This window comes from Lissotriton helveticus, chromosome 2_2 (genome assembly GCF_964261635.1).
Source record: "Lissotriton helveticus chromosome 2_2, aLisHel1.1, whole genome shotgun sequence".
Classification (NCBI taxonomy): Eukaryota; Metazoa; Chordata; class Amphibia; order Caudata; family Salamandridae; genus Lissotriton; species Lissotriton helveticus.
Window position 1 is genome coordinate 80,288,721 of NC_136060.1, and position 17,578 is coordinate 80,306,298.

Here is a 17,578-nt window from a genome sequence, read left to right on the forward strand (position 1 = left end):
TCTTCGTGAATCGTATAGCTAATTGAAAAAAAAACTTTTTATATTTTCCAGGATACAGAGTTCCCAGGTGTTGTTGCCCGACCAATTGGAGAATTCCGAAGCAATGCCGATTATCAATATCAGCTTCTGCGCTGTAACGTGGACTTACTGAAAATAATACAGCTAGGGCTTACATTCATGAATGAGCAAGAGGAATATCCCCCAGGAACCTCAACGTGGCAGTTTAATTTTAAATTTAATTTAACGTAAGTGGCATTGTATAACTAAATCGATTTATTTTTGAAGAACTAATTTGGGACACTCAGGTCCGCCATTGTGAATACATAAACTGTTAATTGTTATTTTAAAAGGATGATCTATTTTGTTTCTTAGTTTTTTAAATTATGCAAGACTAAAGGCATTTTCTGTTGTGTTTTGAGACGGGCTGAGAGAAAGGGGCAATAAAAAAAGGGGCCACTGTAGACTTGAGCATCATTTCACCTTTATTGCTGTATATTGACACACATGCGTTAATATTCTGTAAAGTACTTTACAGAACACCCTGAATATGTGAACCATATCACTGGCATTAACGGATCACATCTTCTATTAAATATTGATTTTTGTCTATGGATCTGTGGTGTTCGGTTGGTTTTAAGGTTATTTAGGCCCTTTAAGTCCATATCTACTCTACTACCTTTTATCTGCTGTATAAACTTATTTTATGCATCAAGATCGTTTTGAATAGAGTATACTTGTGTGTTGATGCGCTCATATGTTAAAGACTCAGATTGTTCTGCAAGAAAGATGTAGTATAATATTCCAGATCGGGTTTGTAAGTTGTTCTGATGGAAATAAACTTGGGTTAATAAAAGTCACCTGTCCTACTGTGCACAGTAATATTTTGCAGGTATACCTCAGGGCTTGAAAAATCCACTCGCCAGCTCACTATGGCGAGCCACATTTAATCAGGACGAGCTATTTTTAGGGCCTACTAGCCCTTTCTGGCAGCTGAAAATCCTTTAACTTCAGTCACAGTAAGAAAAGTAAATGTAGGAAGACAAACTGACTTTTGACCTCTGTCTCTGAAAGCGGAGCAAATGTGACAAGATAGCTAGATTTAATGGCATCTTTATTGCTCACAAAGTGCATGAGTAATAGGATACCTTTAAATCTTGTTATCTTGTCACATTTGGTCGGCTTTCAGAGACCGAGGTCAAAAGTCGATTTGTCTTCCAACATTTACTTTTCTTTCTATGACTGAAGTTAGAAGATTTTGTTAAGTGAACTGTGTGAAAATTGCATTGATACCAGTTCACAGGTCAAGTACTTTAAAGTTAGGTCAAGTAAGTTTTTCAAGTACCTGTTTTGTTTTCATTAACCCTTGCCGCGCAGGAGCGCCTTGAAGGGGGTTAAAGGACCTATGCACAGGAGTGCTTGTTTTGGGTTTGTTTCATTAAGACTTCGGTTTCCCCACCGCGCAGGAGCGCTACATGGGGAAATAGCTCTGCTAACAGGAGTTTTGTAAATAGCTTGTGTTACTTACCAGGGATGCCACATGTTGAATGACTACGTTCTATTCCCTGCTACACGCGCAGGAGCGCTTTGCTTTCCAGTTTTGACTTGATTCATTTGCACCTGCGCAGGAGCGCTTTCTTTTGGTTTAAGCTTGGGTGCAACGCGCAGCAGCGCCTCACCTTGGCTATCCTTATCCGGAGCTGAACTTATCTGGGTACCACGATTCCAGAAGCATTGGTGAGTTCCTAGAGAGATATTAGTTCTGTGTGTGCCTTTGTGGGGTGGTTCTTTTCTGATCTGGCTCCTTATCTGATCTGGTTCTTTTCTGGTTTCCAGCTGACACCGGGATACCCCGCCAGCTCCACGCTATCGTTTAGCCTCTACTCCCTGGCTCCCTTCCCTGCGTCCATCTCATCCCTGCTGGGTCTTACCTTCCACGAGGGTCAGGTGGGTACAGGGACGGGTGCTCTTGTCGTCTCTGCGGAATTGCGTCACAAGCAGAGGTAAGTCTTGTGGGGCACCTGACAGTTAGACTTTTAGATTACATTTTGAAACCAGATTTTATTTGATAGATTGCACACATAGCGCAGCGCCCCGCACTCCGGAGTAGGCTGGCAATCATTTACAAAGCATCAATGAATTAGCAATCGTTACATCATTTTGTGTCAGGCAATAGTATGAAACTTAAGTGTCAACTCCCCCCCGTCACAGCACATCGTCTCCCCTATTCTGCAAATCAGTTCTTGATCTAGTATATACATACATCTTCCATCATGGCTCTTTATACAATCTCCACAGCAGCCACAAGCCTCTATAATCAGCCCACCTCTTCCATATCTTATAATGCTTACGTGGGCAGCCACGGACTACAAAGATCGGCTGCTCCAGCCCCATACAAAAATCGAATCCCTTCTTCAATACTGGAACAGAGGGAGCTCGGGGGTCTTTCCATGCTTTAGCTACGTGTCTTTTGGCAAGGGTCAGGCCTAATAACAATAGGGGCCTCTTATACCTGTTCCCCCCCCCCCCCCACCTCGTCCATCACATGCAGCAAACCTAATTGCGCTGTGCATGGGAGTTCCCACCCCAGAACCTCGGACAGACAATCCCACACCCCCTTCCAGAATCTGGCCAGTGAGCTACAGCTCCACACAGTGTGTATCAACGTCCCCACCTCCCTCTCACATCTAAGACAATCCGGGGATGCAATGAGGCCTGCCCGCCACAATCTCTCCCTGGTATAGTAGATCCTGTGTAAATATTTGAATTGGATAAGCCGCAGGCGCATCGCCATAGCTGCACTCCTAAGGGCCTCTAATGCCTCCCGCCAATCCTCCTCCTCCAGGACCCCTACATCCCCTTCCCATGACTCTGAGCTTCTGTAATGTTGTGGAGCAGTGTGTGACTAGTGTCTGATGGATGCGAGATATCTTTTTGTCTCCTATGTCTCCCATGAGGACCTTGGCTTCCAACGGACTAAACTCTGGGAGGGAGTCCAGACCTTCCAAGCTCGGTGCAATGGCATGGCGGAATTGAAAAAATTGGGACCGGGGCATGTCATATTCCGTTCGGAGATCCTGGAAGGATTGAAGTGTTGTTCCCGACATTACATCCCCTAACGTTGAAATCCCATTATTGTCCCAACTCCTGAAACCCCGAAGGGACTCCAGGGCAGGAAGGCGACTGTTATTCCACAATGGGGTTTCCTCAGTCAGCGTGCCTCACCATCCCATGCGATGCAGTGCCCGCCTCCAAATCTGAAATCCCAGTTGGGTAGCCGGCGACTACCTCTTCCGAAGCCGTGCTGCGTACAGTATCTCATGCAGGGAATGAGAGCCCATAAGGTGTCATTCCAGGGCATATGCTGGGTCGCCCCTATCCCCGTACCACCACTCATTCAGGACCAAGAGATGGGAGACCTGGTAATAGGAGAGGATATCTGAGGTCGCTAAACCACCACAATACGTTGAAAGAAAACATGTCCGCAATGCCACCCTCACCGCACCTCCAGCCCAAAGGAATTGTCCCAGCGCTGAATTTACTTGGCGGAACCATTGGGGTGATATTGGATAGGGGTGGTTCTGTAACTGATAAAGCAACCGGGGAAGGGCCACCATTTTAAATATGGCCGATCTGCCATAGATAGTAAGGGGCATACGGGACCATGTCTTCATTTCCGTCCGGACCCGATCCCAAACCGGCACCAGGTTGCGCTCCCAGGAGATCGCCGGGACCTCTGAGATAAATACTCCTCGATATTTAATGCCCCCAACTGCTACCTGTAGCGTGGAAGCCCAGTCCCCTACTCTGGATTGCGCTCCGAGCACCCACAAGGTCGATTTACGGGGGTTCAGGTACAAGCCTGAGGTTTCGCCAAAGATCTGCATTATCTCAAGTATACGTGGCCCCGATCTGTGAAGGTTGGTAAGAAAGAATAAGACATCGTCCGCATATAGGGCAATTCTATCAGACGGACCCATCTCCCACTCGAAACCACTAATCTGTGCGTCTATACGCACCCATGCCGCCAGTGGCTCCATGGCCAGGGCAAATAAGTATGACGAGAGTGGGCAACCCTGCCTAGTGCCGCGCCCGATTGAGAATTTAGATAAGGCACCTGCCACTCTAACCGAGGCCGTCAAGCCCGTGTACAATAGTCTCAGATAGAACAGGAAACGAGGCCCTAAGTTAAGCCGGGGCAGTAACGCAAACAGGTAGACCCAACTCAGTGAGTCGAAAGCCCTGTCGATGTCAGCTAGGAGGAGTGCCGCCTGCACCCCGGCTTCTTGAACTGCCGCCACTGCTACATGGGCCCTACGAATGTTGTGTCTGGTAGCCCTATGGGGCATGAACCTGGCCTGATCTGGATGGACGAGTGCCGTGATGTGGGGCAGGAGACGATTAGCCAGCGCCTTGGCTAAAATTTTTGCCTCAATATTTAGTAGCGATATGGGCCTGTATGAAGCATGTTGCTCCAGAGGCCTGCCCGGCTTCTGAAGCACTACCACTTCTGCATGTCTCCAGTCTGCGGGGAGGCAGCCTCGTTTCCGTGCTTCTTCCAACGCCGCCCTGAAGGGTGTGCCGAGTTGGAGGTGGTATTTCTTGTAAAACTCGCTCGGAAACCCATTGGGTCCTGGAGCCTTTCCAGTGTTAAGTTCTCCTAGGGCCTTTCCCAACTCTTCCGCCGTTAATGGGAGCTCGAGACCCTCACGCACCTCGTCCGACACTGCCCGTGGTGGCAGGTCCGCTATAAACTTGTCTACCATATCCGCTGGAAGGTATTCATTCGGGGCATATTGGTTCGTGTAGTATGACGCAAAACTTTCCGCCAGCACCTTTGGGTCTGTGATCGGGTCTCCATCAGCATCTAGGATCCCCGGCAATGTCTGAGCCTGGAACATACCCTGGCAAAGCTGGTGCAGCATCGTTCCCGACTTATCCCCCCACTGACAAATTCTGCTGCGCGTCGCTAGCCACGCCTGACGTGCCTCGTCTAAGAGCAAGGACGAGTAGGATTGCTGTGCCAAGAGGAGTTGCCCCACCATCTGACTTTCGCCACCTACGCTACAACGACGCTCCAGGGTCTCGATGTCCGCCGCGGCACGGATTAAGTCCGCTTTGCGCTGCCGGCGCGCAGCTGCGCACCACGCAATGTCCACTCCCCGCAGCGTGGGCTTCAGGGCCTCCCACACCGTCCCGGCATCTGTGACCGATCCTACATTCTCTACCAAGTAGTAGGCAATGGCCTCCCCCATGTGTTTTTGGTAGTCTTCGTTTTGAAGGTGCCATGTGGAGAGGTGCCTCCGAAATGGCTGCCTCCCCCTACCCAGCATTAACTCTATACTTATAGGGGAATGGTCCGATAGCCCCCGCGGCTATTCTGCCAGGGGGGCTATCGGACCTGCCAATAACTGCTCGTGGGACAAAGATATAATCTAGCCTGGAGAAGGAGTTATGGACTGCAGATAGGTACGTGTATTCCCGCCTAAGTGCGTGTAAATACCGCCACGTTTCCACCCAATCTTAAGTTTTTAACCATGTCCCCTAATTTAGTAGATGCTGTAGTTACCCGCCCACCTCCGGGCCTACATCTATCTACCAGCTCATCCATGACATCATTCAAATCTCCCCCCACCACCGCTGGTGTCTCGGGAATGTCGGCCCAAAGTGCAAAGAGCTTCTCAACCAAGGACCACTGTAAAGGAGGTGGAGCATATACACTACCTAATACCAGGGTCTCCTCCCCAATTCTACACCTAATAAATATGTACCTACCCTGCGGGTCAACCCATTGAGTGGCATGAACATAGGAGAGTCTGCGATGTACTAAAAAGGCCACTCCCCGGGAGCCTCTAACAAAGCCCGCATGATAAACCTGCTGGTAGCCAAATCGCTGCAAGCAAAGTGTTTTGGTACCCAATAAATGGGTTTCTTGTAAGAGTAATACATCAGCGCGCTCTCTTTGGCCTGTCTCAGTACAGCGCCCCTCTTAATTTGGTCCAACATTCCCCGCACATTCCAGCTAAGGATTCGAAGGGATGCTCCGGGACCTACCACTCTAGCCGCCGTGCCTGCCATCGGTAAACCATGAAAAGAATTGCCAACGTGCTGGGCCATTTAGGTGCATGCAAATGTAACAAGGAGACGTCCCCACTGTCGTGTGACCTTACCCCAACTGACCCTCTTTGTAAAACAAAAAACTGCCCCCCCCCCCCACACCCGGTTCCCATCCCCATACCTCAAAAACACTGAAGTACCTATTGCGGTGGAGGTAGCCCCAGGCCCACAACATAGGACCTGAGCCCGGCCCCACCAATGGATCCCCCCCAAACTGTCCATAGACCAACCTCCCCCCCCCCCCCCCTCCGCAAGTCCCAAACTAGGGGAAGGACCCGCCCCCCCCCTACTTCCCCCCACCCTGCTACTCTCGAATATCGCCTACATCATACATTAAGAGTCCCTTTGGTCCGAGCTCTCCACCAGAGCAACACTACCCTGGTCCCACAGAAATGTCGGGTGCAGTGTAACCCTCAGTTATAGCTATGGTCCCCTTACCTATGGGACCAGCGATCGGGGATCCACTATGCGAGGATCAGAAGCACTCTTTGAGCCCCCCTCTGCCCCCCCTGAGTTGGAGCGCCTTCTGGACCTGGAACGCCAGTTCCCCCTGCTCCGTGACCCTCTGGCAGTTTGTGACTGTGTTCCACTCTGCGTAGCGTCCGAATCCATGCCCGGCGGGGTGTGCACCCTCACTTTCTCTTCGGTCCATTGGAAGACCTCCTCCGGAGTGTCGAAGAAGTGGGTGCGAGACTGGAATACTCGCCTCAGACGAGCCGGATAAAGCAGGGCATATGGGAGCTTGAGGTCACGAAGACGCGCCTTTGCCGCCATAAACGACTGCCGTTGTTGTTGCACCATCCTTGTGTAGTCAGGGAAAAGAAGGACCCGCTGGTTTTCATAGAGGATGGGTTATTTTGCCAGTGCCTGCTGTAAAATAGTGTCGCGATCATGGTAGTTCAAGAGTTTGGCAATGACCGGTCGGGGACGGGACCCAACTGGCGGTTTCTGAACAAGAGCCCTCTGTGCCCGTTCTATCACAAAACAGTTGGATAGGGAGTCCGGTGGAAGCCAACTCGTCAGCCATTGAGCCAGGAATTTCTCCATGCTGCCCTTCTCGCAGCCCTCCGGGAGCCCAACAAAGCGCAAGTTATTCCGCCGAGCCCGCCCTTCCACGTCCTCTGCCCGGAGTGCTAGATTCTTCTGGATACTCTCCATGTTGGCGACCTTGCGCTTCAGGGTCGCCACATCATCCTCCACTCCCGAGAGCCTTGTTTCGGCTTCCGTGATGCGGGCCACGGCGTTGTGCAAGTCTTGACATAGTAGAGTAACGTCCGCTCCCACAGCCCCATTTTTCGCGTCCAACATATCCCTGGATTGGGTTATAGCTGCTAACAGTGTTGCATTATCTGGTCCCGGGTTTGAAGGGCCCCCTGCTGCCCCGGCCCCTCCATTCGGCTCTGTGAATTTATCAATTGGCCCATGCTTTGTGGCGCCCCCACCGCTCCCACCTCTCATCATCTTGGGCGGCACTCAGGGACACTCACCAACAGTCCAGTCTTGTCCACCAGGACCCTCTCTGCTTCCCACGGATCTTTCAGTGCGCGTGTAGACCCCTCCTTGTCGGGACCCCCGGTCAGGCTCCGGCGGGGCAGGCCAGCCAATCGATTCCAAGGCCCGCCACCCTTTACCTCAACCCTCCGCAGTAGAGGGCTGTTGCTGCTCTCTTGGGCCACCTGTAGGATCCTAATGTCACCGGGCACGGTGTGCCAGTCCAGCACTCGGGCGCCCAGGTCGGGCCTGCACCAGGGGGCCCAGCGCCAGGGGCCGCAACACAGTGGGTCAACAGCTATGGGACCGCTACTGCCCATACAGGCCCTTCACCTCAGAAATACGCCCCGTGCCCTCATGCTGACGACCGCCTACTATGTCGCTTCTTTCACTGCCGGTGTCACCCCCAGTCCAGGGTCCCCAGAGCCTCTGCAGGCGAATATGATGTCTCTGAGCTCTGACTCCTCACAGGGCCTCAGCCCACCACAGCGTCGCACTTGGGGGGTGCCGGGCTCCGCCCCTAATCGTAGGCACCCCCGATCACTGATCTCCGCCGAGGGCCGATCTGCCCCCCCCCGAGCCCCTGCCAGCGCCCCGCAGGTTTACCCTCCTCCAACTGCGCCAAACTGTGGCCCCCCGGCTCCACGGCCTACCTTCGGGCTTCACAACATCCAGGCCTCAGCACCTCTGCCCAGGAAGGATCGGGCCTCACTTTGGCTGCCCACAAACCTTCGGAGCTCTCTGGGGGGGTACGGAGCCCCCGCCGGCTATGGTCGGGAAACGCCGGCCCACCCGCTGTTCTCCTCTTCTTGGTGGCCGCCTCTTGCACGTCGGGTCCGGGAGGCCTGAAAATCGAGGCCCCGGCTTCTTTGGCTCGGACCAGGCCCAAGCCGCTGCTCCGCTCTGCTGACTTTCTGGGCGCCCCCGCGTCCCACAAATGGCACCGGAGCCTCGCCCCTCGGTCCGGAGCCAGAGCTGTGTTTCAGGGCCTCGAAGCGGTGTGAGGGGACAGGATGAGACGACGGATAAGTGGCGGACGGGACGGAGCTACACTAGTCTGCGTCCGCCATGCTGGCACGCTTAGCCACGCCCCCCCCCCCCCCAGATTACATTTTAACCATGTTAGAAATGTTAATTTTATTTTTCTTTCGAACATGCCCTCTTGCTGTCTTTAAAATATCCTGTGTGATCATTTTAGATGTACCAGGAAGCAGGTTCACCCTGTTGTAATAAAGAGTTTTATTTAAGTATCCGTTCTCAGTGCTTTGTGTGTGATATTGTGAGGAGCAAAATAGGTTTACTGTTACCATTGTGCCCCTGATCCTTTTCCAGGGATTGTTTAATAACCCAAAAGCAATGACTTCACTTCAACTATGCTTTGAGTGGGGTCCTGCTGGTACTAAAATACCTGTCTTTCACATTCAGCACTAATGCATTGAACTAAGTTCACTTGTGTCTCCCATGGGTGGGAAAGCAAACCTTGTAGAACTATGCCAGAGTATTAATTTACACAATTAGGGGTCTGCCCTGCTTCCTGAGAAGGAAGACTGGACCTGTTTGGTGTGGCATCTGTTGAGCTCCTTTTTTAAGAAAAGAAGGAATCCTAAAGTTTTGGGCTATTTGTGACTGCAAATGGATCCGTCTGTTCCAAGATCTTGCCGACTGCCAACACGAAGCTCCGGTGAACAAGACTTCACGAGACTACAACCGCCAGCGACTACCGACATCTCAAGATCTGCACTTTGCCCTAACGCATCAACAGACCGTGACGACTGCCATAATGAAACAATGACGTTCCCGTGACCCCAGACAGAATCTTTATGCTACAGCGATGCCCAGCCTGGTGTTCGCGCCACAGCAACAACCATCCTCAAAACTCTTCCTTGCAGCATCCTAAACCATGAATAAAACTCTTTACGCTGGACTACAGAAGGTAACTTTTTAAGTGGGACTAACCTAGTCCCTTTATCCAGCCGCAACTACATTGTACTCGGCCTGAACTTGTGAGTACCACACGGTCTTGCGTAACCAGATGACCAATTGCGAGTGGCATCTTGAGCTTTTAGGCGCTATACTTACCTTAAATCTTTGAAATGGCATATCTCTATTTCTAATGATTGGATTTTTGTTTGGTGTCAAATTGATTACATTTAACTCTATTTTCTAACTTAGTATAGGATTTCTTTGTGTTGTGCTTTCACTTTATTACTGTTTGTGTGGTGCATAAATACTTTACACATTGCCTGCAAGTTAAACCTGACTACTTTTGTGCCAAGTTACCAGAGGTTTAGACACATGATCATTTTGTGACTTTTGTGGTTCACCCTGACCAGGATTGTGGCTGTTGCTTGAGAAGGGCTGACTTCCCCCTCACCCATTAACCCAATTTCTCACAGTAAGACATCAGTAAATCAATTGTTTTTGGGGCTCCTGTGGGGATTTCCTTCACATCCAAAGGACAATTTGTTGCCAAAATAGTGTATTTGCTATGATTTGACTGCTCAAAAGAATAGCCCTAAAATTCATATTTTATTCTAAGACTGTTCAAAAGTATTCATTTAGCCTATATATTTTTTGTCATTGTGTGTGTTTGACTTGTGCACACTCTAAATTTTAGTGATGTTTGTTATAAATACATTGCATAAAAAAAATCTAAAATAATGGGAATGCCCTTTTGAATCCAAGTCTCCATCATAATTTATGACTAAGCAAATGTGTTGATTAGGTCGAGCCAAGGCAGTGCGCATGTGCTGTCTTGAAGACATAGTGTATTCAGTCTATGGGCTTTGAACACGCCCAGTTCATTTAATAGGTTGTTTTGACTGCATTTCTAAATTCCTTTGGTTTCATTGGGTAATAGTTAACATTTGGCCAGCCTTTTGGCTGTTTGGTTCCGCCCTGGAGACTGCCCATGCTACAGCGATCTTTTTTCTGTGGCTATATGTTTATTTTCAGCACACTACTTTTTAATTTATTTAGCTTTGGTTGCAACTTTACTTTCCTTCCCACCACCAATGCAGTTTACTGTGAGCCTCTTGTCGCCTAGTTAGTGGTGTGAAGTGAATTGCTCCAGCGCCATTAATTGCTTGTATCTTCCTGTTAACTGTGGGACAGAGAACAGCAGAATGCTGTAAAAATAACACCTTGTACGACTCGGTCTTCAATCTAATTGTTTAAATGCTTAGAGAAGCCAAACTGGTAACACATGCAAATGCACTTTCAAGTGCAGTGGGGCATAACTATATCTGCAGGACAGCGAGTGCTTTGTTTATTATGTATTTCATCCTTTCTCGTGTCAGGTGATGCTTTGTGCGAAGCCAGTGTAGTGTGCCAGGGACAGGGCGGCAATCACAGCATCCTGATTCACTGTCGGAGGCTGCGCTGTTTTTCCGCTGTTAGTGAGTTTGAGTCCCGGCTTAGCCATTTAGCATACTGTGTGATCATGGGCAAGTTATGAAATCAGATGAAGATGCTATCTTCATCTTAACACGTACACGCAGCATATTGCTGCTAATACAGGTTCCTGGTTTATTTATTTATTTATTTATTCAAAGTTTTATATAGCGCGAACAGGATCCTTACAGATATCAGAGCGCTTCACAAAGACAGGGTAGGGGCAGTAGGAGTCTACAGAGATAATGGGAACAGTATAATAGTCAATAACATGGTAATAACAGGGATAGTAATAACATACATAAAACAAATCAATATACAATCAGGTAAAGAAGTAATATAAGACAGCACAAGTCATTGATCCCACTACAGAGGTGTTCAGGTACCCCTTGGGTGTGTGGATGGCTTATACCAATGTTTTAGTATAGAGAGAATAATGAGTGGGGGCATCGGGAGAGTGGATCAGTAAACCAACGTGTATCATATCTTGGTCGGTAGTAAGAGAGTAGCGTAGTAGTGCCCCCATCAAGTAGAAGTATAGTGCCAAAGGACAAGGTGAGCAGTGATACAAAGCAATGCAGAGTCTCTGATCCAACACCTATAAGGTTCAGGAGATCTTGGCCAGAAGGATGGTTTTCACCTCTTTCTTGAAGAGTGCAGTGGAGGAGATAAGCCTGGTTTCAGGAGGGAGCGCATTCCAGATCCTGGGTGCCATTCCTGAGAAGGAGCGCTTGTATGTTTTCACTTTCCGGAATCTACGAGGTTTCAGGAGTAGATTTTTTGTACTCCTATTGGATCTCGAACCTCCCGATATAGACAACTTTTGAGCGAGGTAGTTGGGTGCCTTGTGGTGCACGGCCGCGTGTGTCATAACTGCAATTTTTAGCTGTATTCTGGCTTCAAAAGGCAGCCATTTTAGAGACTTTAAGTCTGGGGATATGTGCGAATGCTTTCTTGAGCCAGTAATGAGTCTCGCGGCAGCGTTCAGGGAGGCTCTTAAGGGTGCTGTTGTGGATAGCGGGAGTCCGCTGAGGGCCACAATTCCGTAGTCTATTCGAGGGATGACTAAAGCTTGTACAGCAGTTTGGAAGTCTTCGGCAGGGAGGAAGGGTTTAATTTTCCTCAGTGTGTTAATTTGGAAATTAGCTGCTTTTGTGGCTTTGCTAACGTGCTGCTGCATGTTGAGCTTGGCGTCGAGTGTGATGCCTAGGGATTTCGCCGAGTCCACGATGGTAGGTTGGACATTGAGTGCTGTTAGGTTATTGAGCCAGGTTTGGGTGGTGGAAATTTTCGCCGGGGGTGAGATGAGTAGGAACTCAGTTTTCAGAGCATTTAGTTTGAGGTGATTATCGGCCAGCCAAGATTGAGTGTTAATAAGCGTGGAATTCAGATGTTTGATATCTTCCGGGGATTGTAGCTTTAGGTAAAGTTGTGTGTCGTCGGCGTACATATGGAATTGGACATTGGAAGCTTGGAGCAAGGTGGCGAGCGGTTCCATGACGAGGTTGAACAGTGTGGGGGAGAGGGAGGATCCTTGTGGAACACCTAGATCTGCAGGCACAGGTGTAGATAGCACATTGTCGATCTTGAACCTCTGAGGCCGGTTGTGAAGGAAGGACGAAAACCAATTGAGAACAGTTCCCGATAGCCCCATTCTAGTGCTTAGCAGCTCCAGCAAGTTCTGATGTTTGACCGTGTCAAATGCTGACGAGAGATCAAGAAGGATGAGGAGGCAGGACTCATTGCGATCAAGAATTTGGAGGGCGTCATCAATTATATGTGTCATAGCTGTTTCCGTGCTATGTTTCGCTCGGAAGCCTGATTGATGAGGGTTGAGGAGGTCAAATTGGTCAATGTGTTTTGTTAGTTGGAGTTGGACACATTTCTCCAGCAGTTTGGCCAGGGTGGGGATATTGGTGATGGGCCGGTAATTGTTTAGGTCAGACGGATCAGCTGTAGGTTTCTTGAGTATAGGCGTGACTTGCCCCACCTTGAGGGAGTCTGGAATGAGGCCTTGTTGCAGGGAGCAGTTGATGATTTTGGTCCATAGAGGGAGGAGCAAGGGGATGAAGTCTTTTACAGCATTAGCAGGTAGAGGGTCTGTGAGGTGATTAGAGGGCTTCAAGGTGCAGAGCAGTTTGTGTATTGTTTCTTCCGAGTAGGTATCGAAGTACAGCCAAGATGCCTTGTTTTTAGGTTGAGTGTTAGCCATTCTGGTGTGGTTGGGGTATCGGCTTACATCCTTGATGAGGTCATTTCTTATGTTGTCAGTCTTTAGCTTAAAGAAAGCAGAGAAGGCTTCACAGTGTGGGGTGTCGTTTGTTGTGCTGTTTGATTGTATGGGTTGTGCCTTTGTTTGGGTCTTGATTAGTTCGAACAGCTTTCTTGGCCTGTTCTTTGCTTGGTCCAACTGGCGGCTGAAGAAGTCCGACTTTGTGCGCTTTATTTTCCTGAAGTAGGCATTTCTCTTGTTCTTAAGCCTTTTGAGGTGCAGTGCTGAAGGGTCCGATCTCCAGGTGCGCTTTGCCATTCGCATAGTACGCCTGTCGTCATTGAGTCTATCATCATACCAGGGGTTAGAAATTTTGGTGGAGACTCTCTTTAGTTGCAGAGGGGCGACTTCATTGACTATTGTATTCATAGAGTCAAGGTAGTGGTCAGTCAGTGATTGAACATCCGAGGCACCTGAAGGGGGAAGGAGGAGGTTGCCGATGTGGGGAGGCAGGGTAGAGGGGTTAAGATTCTTCATGTCCCTTTTCCATGTTTTGGATTTGATTGGTTGAGTCGGGTTAGGTTTAACTTTTTCATTGATAAAGAAGGTGATAATGTGGTGATCTGACCAATCGCAGGGTAGAATCGCCTCCAGTTGTGTAGAGTTCTCTTTGGCAATGATGAGATCGAGTATCGAGCCTTTGTCGTGTGTTGGTCTATTGCATATTTGGGTGAGGTCAAGCGCATTAAGGAAAGTTTTGAGACTATTCACCACTGTGTCTTTCTGATCGTTCCAGTGGAGATTGAAGTCACCCAGGTAGATTTGGGTGGTCTGCCGACCGGAATTGGAAGTGATCAGGTCCATGAGTTGTTGGGTGAATATGAGATTGTCACCAGGCGGGTGATAGATGAGATGTAAAGCACAAACTTGTTTGCCCTCGCTGGTGATGTCGAGGCAGAGGAGTTCACAGGAGGAAAGGGAGGGGGAGGTGACTTTAGTAACGGAGAGGTTGCTCCTAAAAATGCATGCAATTCCCCCGCCCGTCTTGCCAGGAGACCTGTCCAGCCTAATGATGTGATAATTGGGGGGGACGAGTATGTCCATAATCGGGGTAGAGGCTTCAGTGAGCCACGTTTCCGTTAGAATGGCTAGGTCCAGATCCCTAGCTGAGACGAGATCAGCGATGTCGGAGGAATGTCTCTGGGCCGATCTGCAGTTTAGTAGGATGCATTTGAGTTTGGGAGAGAGAAGGGTGGTCGAGCTTTCTAGTGTGAGGGGAACTTTTCTGAGGTTGTTAGGGACGGAACCTCTGTTGTTGAGTGTTGGGAGCCTCAGAGGGTTTGTAGTAATTGTGGGTATGGGGATGTGTGTCTTGGATATGTGTTTTACCGGACCTGGGCCATAAGAGCGTAGGAGAGAGCATAGGTCGCGGTCCGACAATGGGTTGAGGACACGACGGGGGCGGTGGGAGTTATTGTGAACGGGGATAGTCGGCCAGCGCTGGTGTCGTCGGAGGCGAGGGTATGTAGGGAGGGTGCGTCGTTTGTAGGGTAGTGGGATGGTGGGAGGTAGACTGGGCTGTGAGGAGAGAAGGTCTTTGATTGCGTGGACGTCTTTTTTGATTTGTAGAATTTCCTCTTTGACTTGTTGGAGGGTGGATAAAGTCAGGTCAGGAGGAGCATTGGGGATGGTGTTGGTGGTGAGAGCCATTGGTGAATGGTTGAGTAGTGAGCTGGTAAGCGGGCAGGGTATCGAGGGGGGGTATACTAGCGTTGTTGGGAGGTTCCGCGGTGCTAATGAGTGGGATGGCATTCAAAGTGTGGGCGTGTTTGTGGGCGAGGGGTGTGGGTGAAGTAGGTGAGGCAGGCGGTGGGTGGGAAGCATAGGTAGTGACGTCAGTGGGAGACGGTGCCGGTGAGTAGAAGAGTGAGTGAAGGCTGAAGACAGTGGGGGAGACAGGAGGGTAGTGAGGGCTGAGAGTAGGAGGTGGGAGAGAGGGGGATGCTAAGGTAAGGGAGGCGGTATGTTCTGTATCTTTTGTTGGGAGGGAGATAGTGTCGTGAGTGGGAGTGGGGAGGGAGCAGGGGAGGGAGAGGTGTCTGCCATGGGGGGGATGGGAGGGGGGGGTGGATAAACTCCGAATGGTGGTGTGTGCAGATGGTAGCGTGTTGTGGGTGAGAGTTGTTGTGTCCAACTTGCACCAGTCACCTCCCACCTAGGCCAGTGTTTGTGAGTTTATTCAAATCTGCCTGTTGGGGTAATAGCTGGGGCTCTGTGAAGCGCGAAGGGCCCGGGAATGGCAGCGGCCCACACAGGTCCAGGCAGCAAGTTGAGGCTGTGTTTAAATAAAGCATTGTGCTATCACATTCAGCAAACCTTTTGCTCACCCATGCCAACTCGCCCTTGCCAGGACACCTCGTCCATGCTAAGTCCCTCGATTTATACCGAGGCACCTCGCCATAGTTATGCCCTGCACCCCCTCCAAAACACACACACGCACCACCTCCAAAACACACACACGCACCACCTCCAAAACACACACATGCACCCCCTCCAAAACACACACACGCACCCCCTCCAAAACACACATACAAGCCACCCCCCCGGTTTCTTTTTTTTAGCGCTAACTGGACCAGAGACATCGGGTATCAGAGCGCTTTACATGAGCACCAGTTTTGCTAGAGAAGAACACATTCATTTTTGTAAGGCATGGGGAGATTAAGTGATTTTCCCAGAATCACAGGATGTTGAGCATTGTTGCCGAGACTCGAACCCGGTTCCCCAGCTTCGAGGTTAACCACTGTACCCGTCGGGCTACATCCTCTATTCAGCCCTCTACCCAGGCCCCTGCTCTTTCAAAGGAGCACTGCCGTCCTAGCCAATATCTTCTTCCAAAGCTACCATACCCCCAAGCCCCTTTCACACTTTAACTAACTCTGTCTCCTTGTGGCAGACCCCCCTCAGTTTGAGGTAGCCTCATCTTTTTTGTAAACTCCTAAACCGGCCCTACCTACCCCATCGCCCTGCTTCCTTTCCATCTTATCTGAACCAGCTTTGCTAACTTTGTACCAGTCTACTGGACCCAAGTACAATGTTCCACGTCCTGCCATTACGAGCCCACATAAATCTCAAACCCAGAAATCAAAACCTTCTTTCAAAGATGACCACCAACCACAGATAAATGTTAACTAGTCTGCAACTTGTTAAAAAAAATAATCTTTAGCTGACAAAGTTACATTAAAATTGACAGTACCTGTAGATTATGCCATCATACTGAGCGCCTCTTGTGATTAGAACAGCTTCACCGGAGTAAAGGGTATAGAGGTGAGGTATATGTCTCTGGTTTGAGAAGTGGGGATATTCCCACAGGTTCGATGGGCTAGCATAGTAGTTCTTCGCAGATTCATTGTTAAGTTTTAACACATACAGCAAAACTGCTATTATCCACTGAGTTTTTAGGTTGGCTTTGGAAACAAGCACTGGCGTTGCCAATAGGTTTCGCATTTGGAAAGTTGGAGCTATTGGTTTTGTAAATGACATTTTATATTTATATATTGTTATTGATAATGCCAATAACGATATATAAATATAAAATGTCATTTACAAAAACCAATAGCTCCAACTTTCCAAATGCGAAACCTATTGGCAACGCCAGTGCTTGTTTCTCAGTGAGGTTATTTAATGCGAGGCCGTGGGCTCTATGAACACACAAACAAAGCATGCGATTGTAAGGTATGCAAGATGCTGACAATGAAACAAGTCCGATTTTCTGCTGGAAGTTTAGTTCCCTCTAGTGGGCAATCTGTAAGAGGCGCGTGAATTCTCTTTTTTTCGGAGGCTTGACGAAACAGAACCATCAAGTCCCGTTTTCAGGAACCCTTTTACCTAACATTGAAGAGACTCGCAATAGCGAACAAGTTGAGCTAGGAATTGTTTAACTTTGCAAACCATAACGAAGGGAAAAGGCCTTGCATATAAAATGACGAGACGTTCATATGTTGAGACAATTTACTTTTTCTCGAATTCGCATGTATTTACTTTCCAATTTTTTGCTTTCAACTATACTAGAAGATGTCACTGTATACTCTATGAATCCCTTTACGCCTTACTTTTCTTTATGGGTTTGCTGGTACATATGCATGCATAGACTAAAATGATGGATTTCCTGATTATAATAATAGTTGTTTAAAATATTTAACTTAATATACCAGTAAAATTAATAATTTCAAGACTGTTCAATAAAGACCAAAAAAATAAAAATAAGCTGCCTAATCAAGTGGGAATTGAATAAATGTGTTTCGAGCTACTTTCCATGACAACCTACATAGCTATTCATTTTGCTGATCCGAAGAGTAAATATCGTAAGTG

At 48.8% G+C, this 17,578-nt stretch overlaps 1 protein-coding gene across 4 annotated transcripts in view; it reads left to right on the plus strand.

Moving 5' to 3' along the window:
* CNOT7 (CCR4-NOT transcription complex subunit 7) overlaps nucleotides 1–17,578 on the plus strand; it is a 354,347-nt gene that overhangs the window by 60,620 nt on the left and 276,149 nt on the right. For all 4 annotated transcript variants that reach the window (XM_078678131.1, XM_078678130.1, XM_078678132.1 and 1 more), the window contains exon 3: nucleotides 52–245. In XM_078678131.1, the coding sequence (XP_078534257.1) occupies nucleotides 52–245 (194 nt within the window). The remainder of the gene's footprint in view (nucleotides 1–51; nucleotides 246–17,578) is intronic.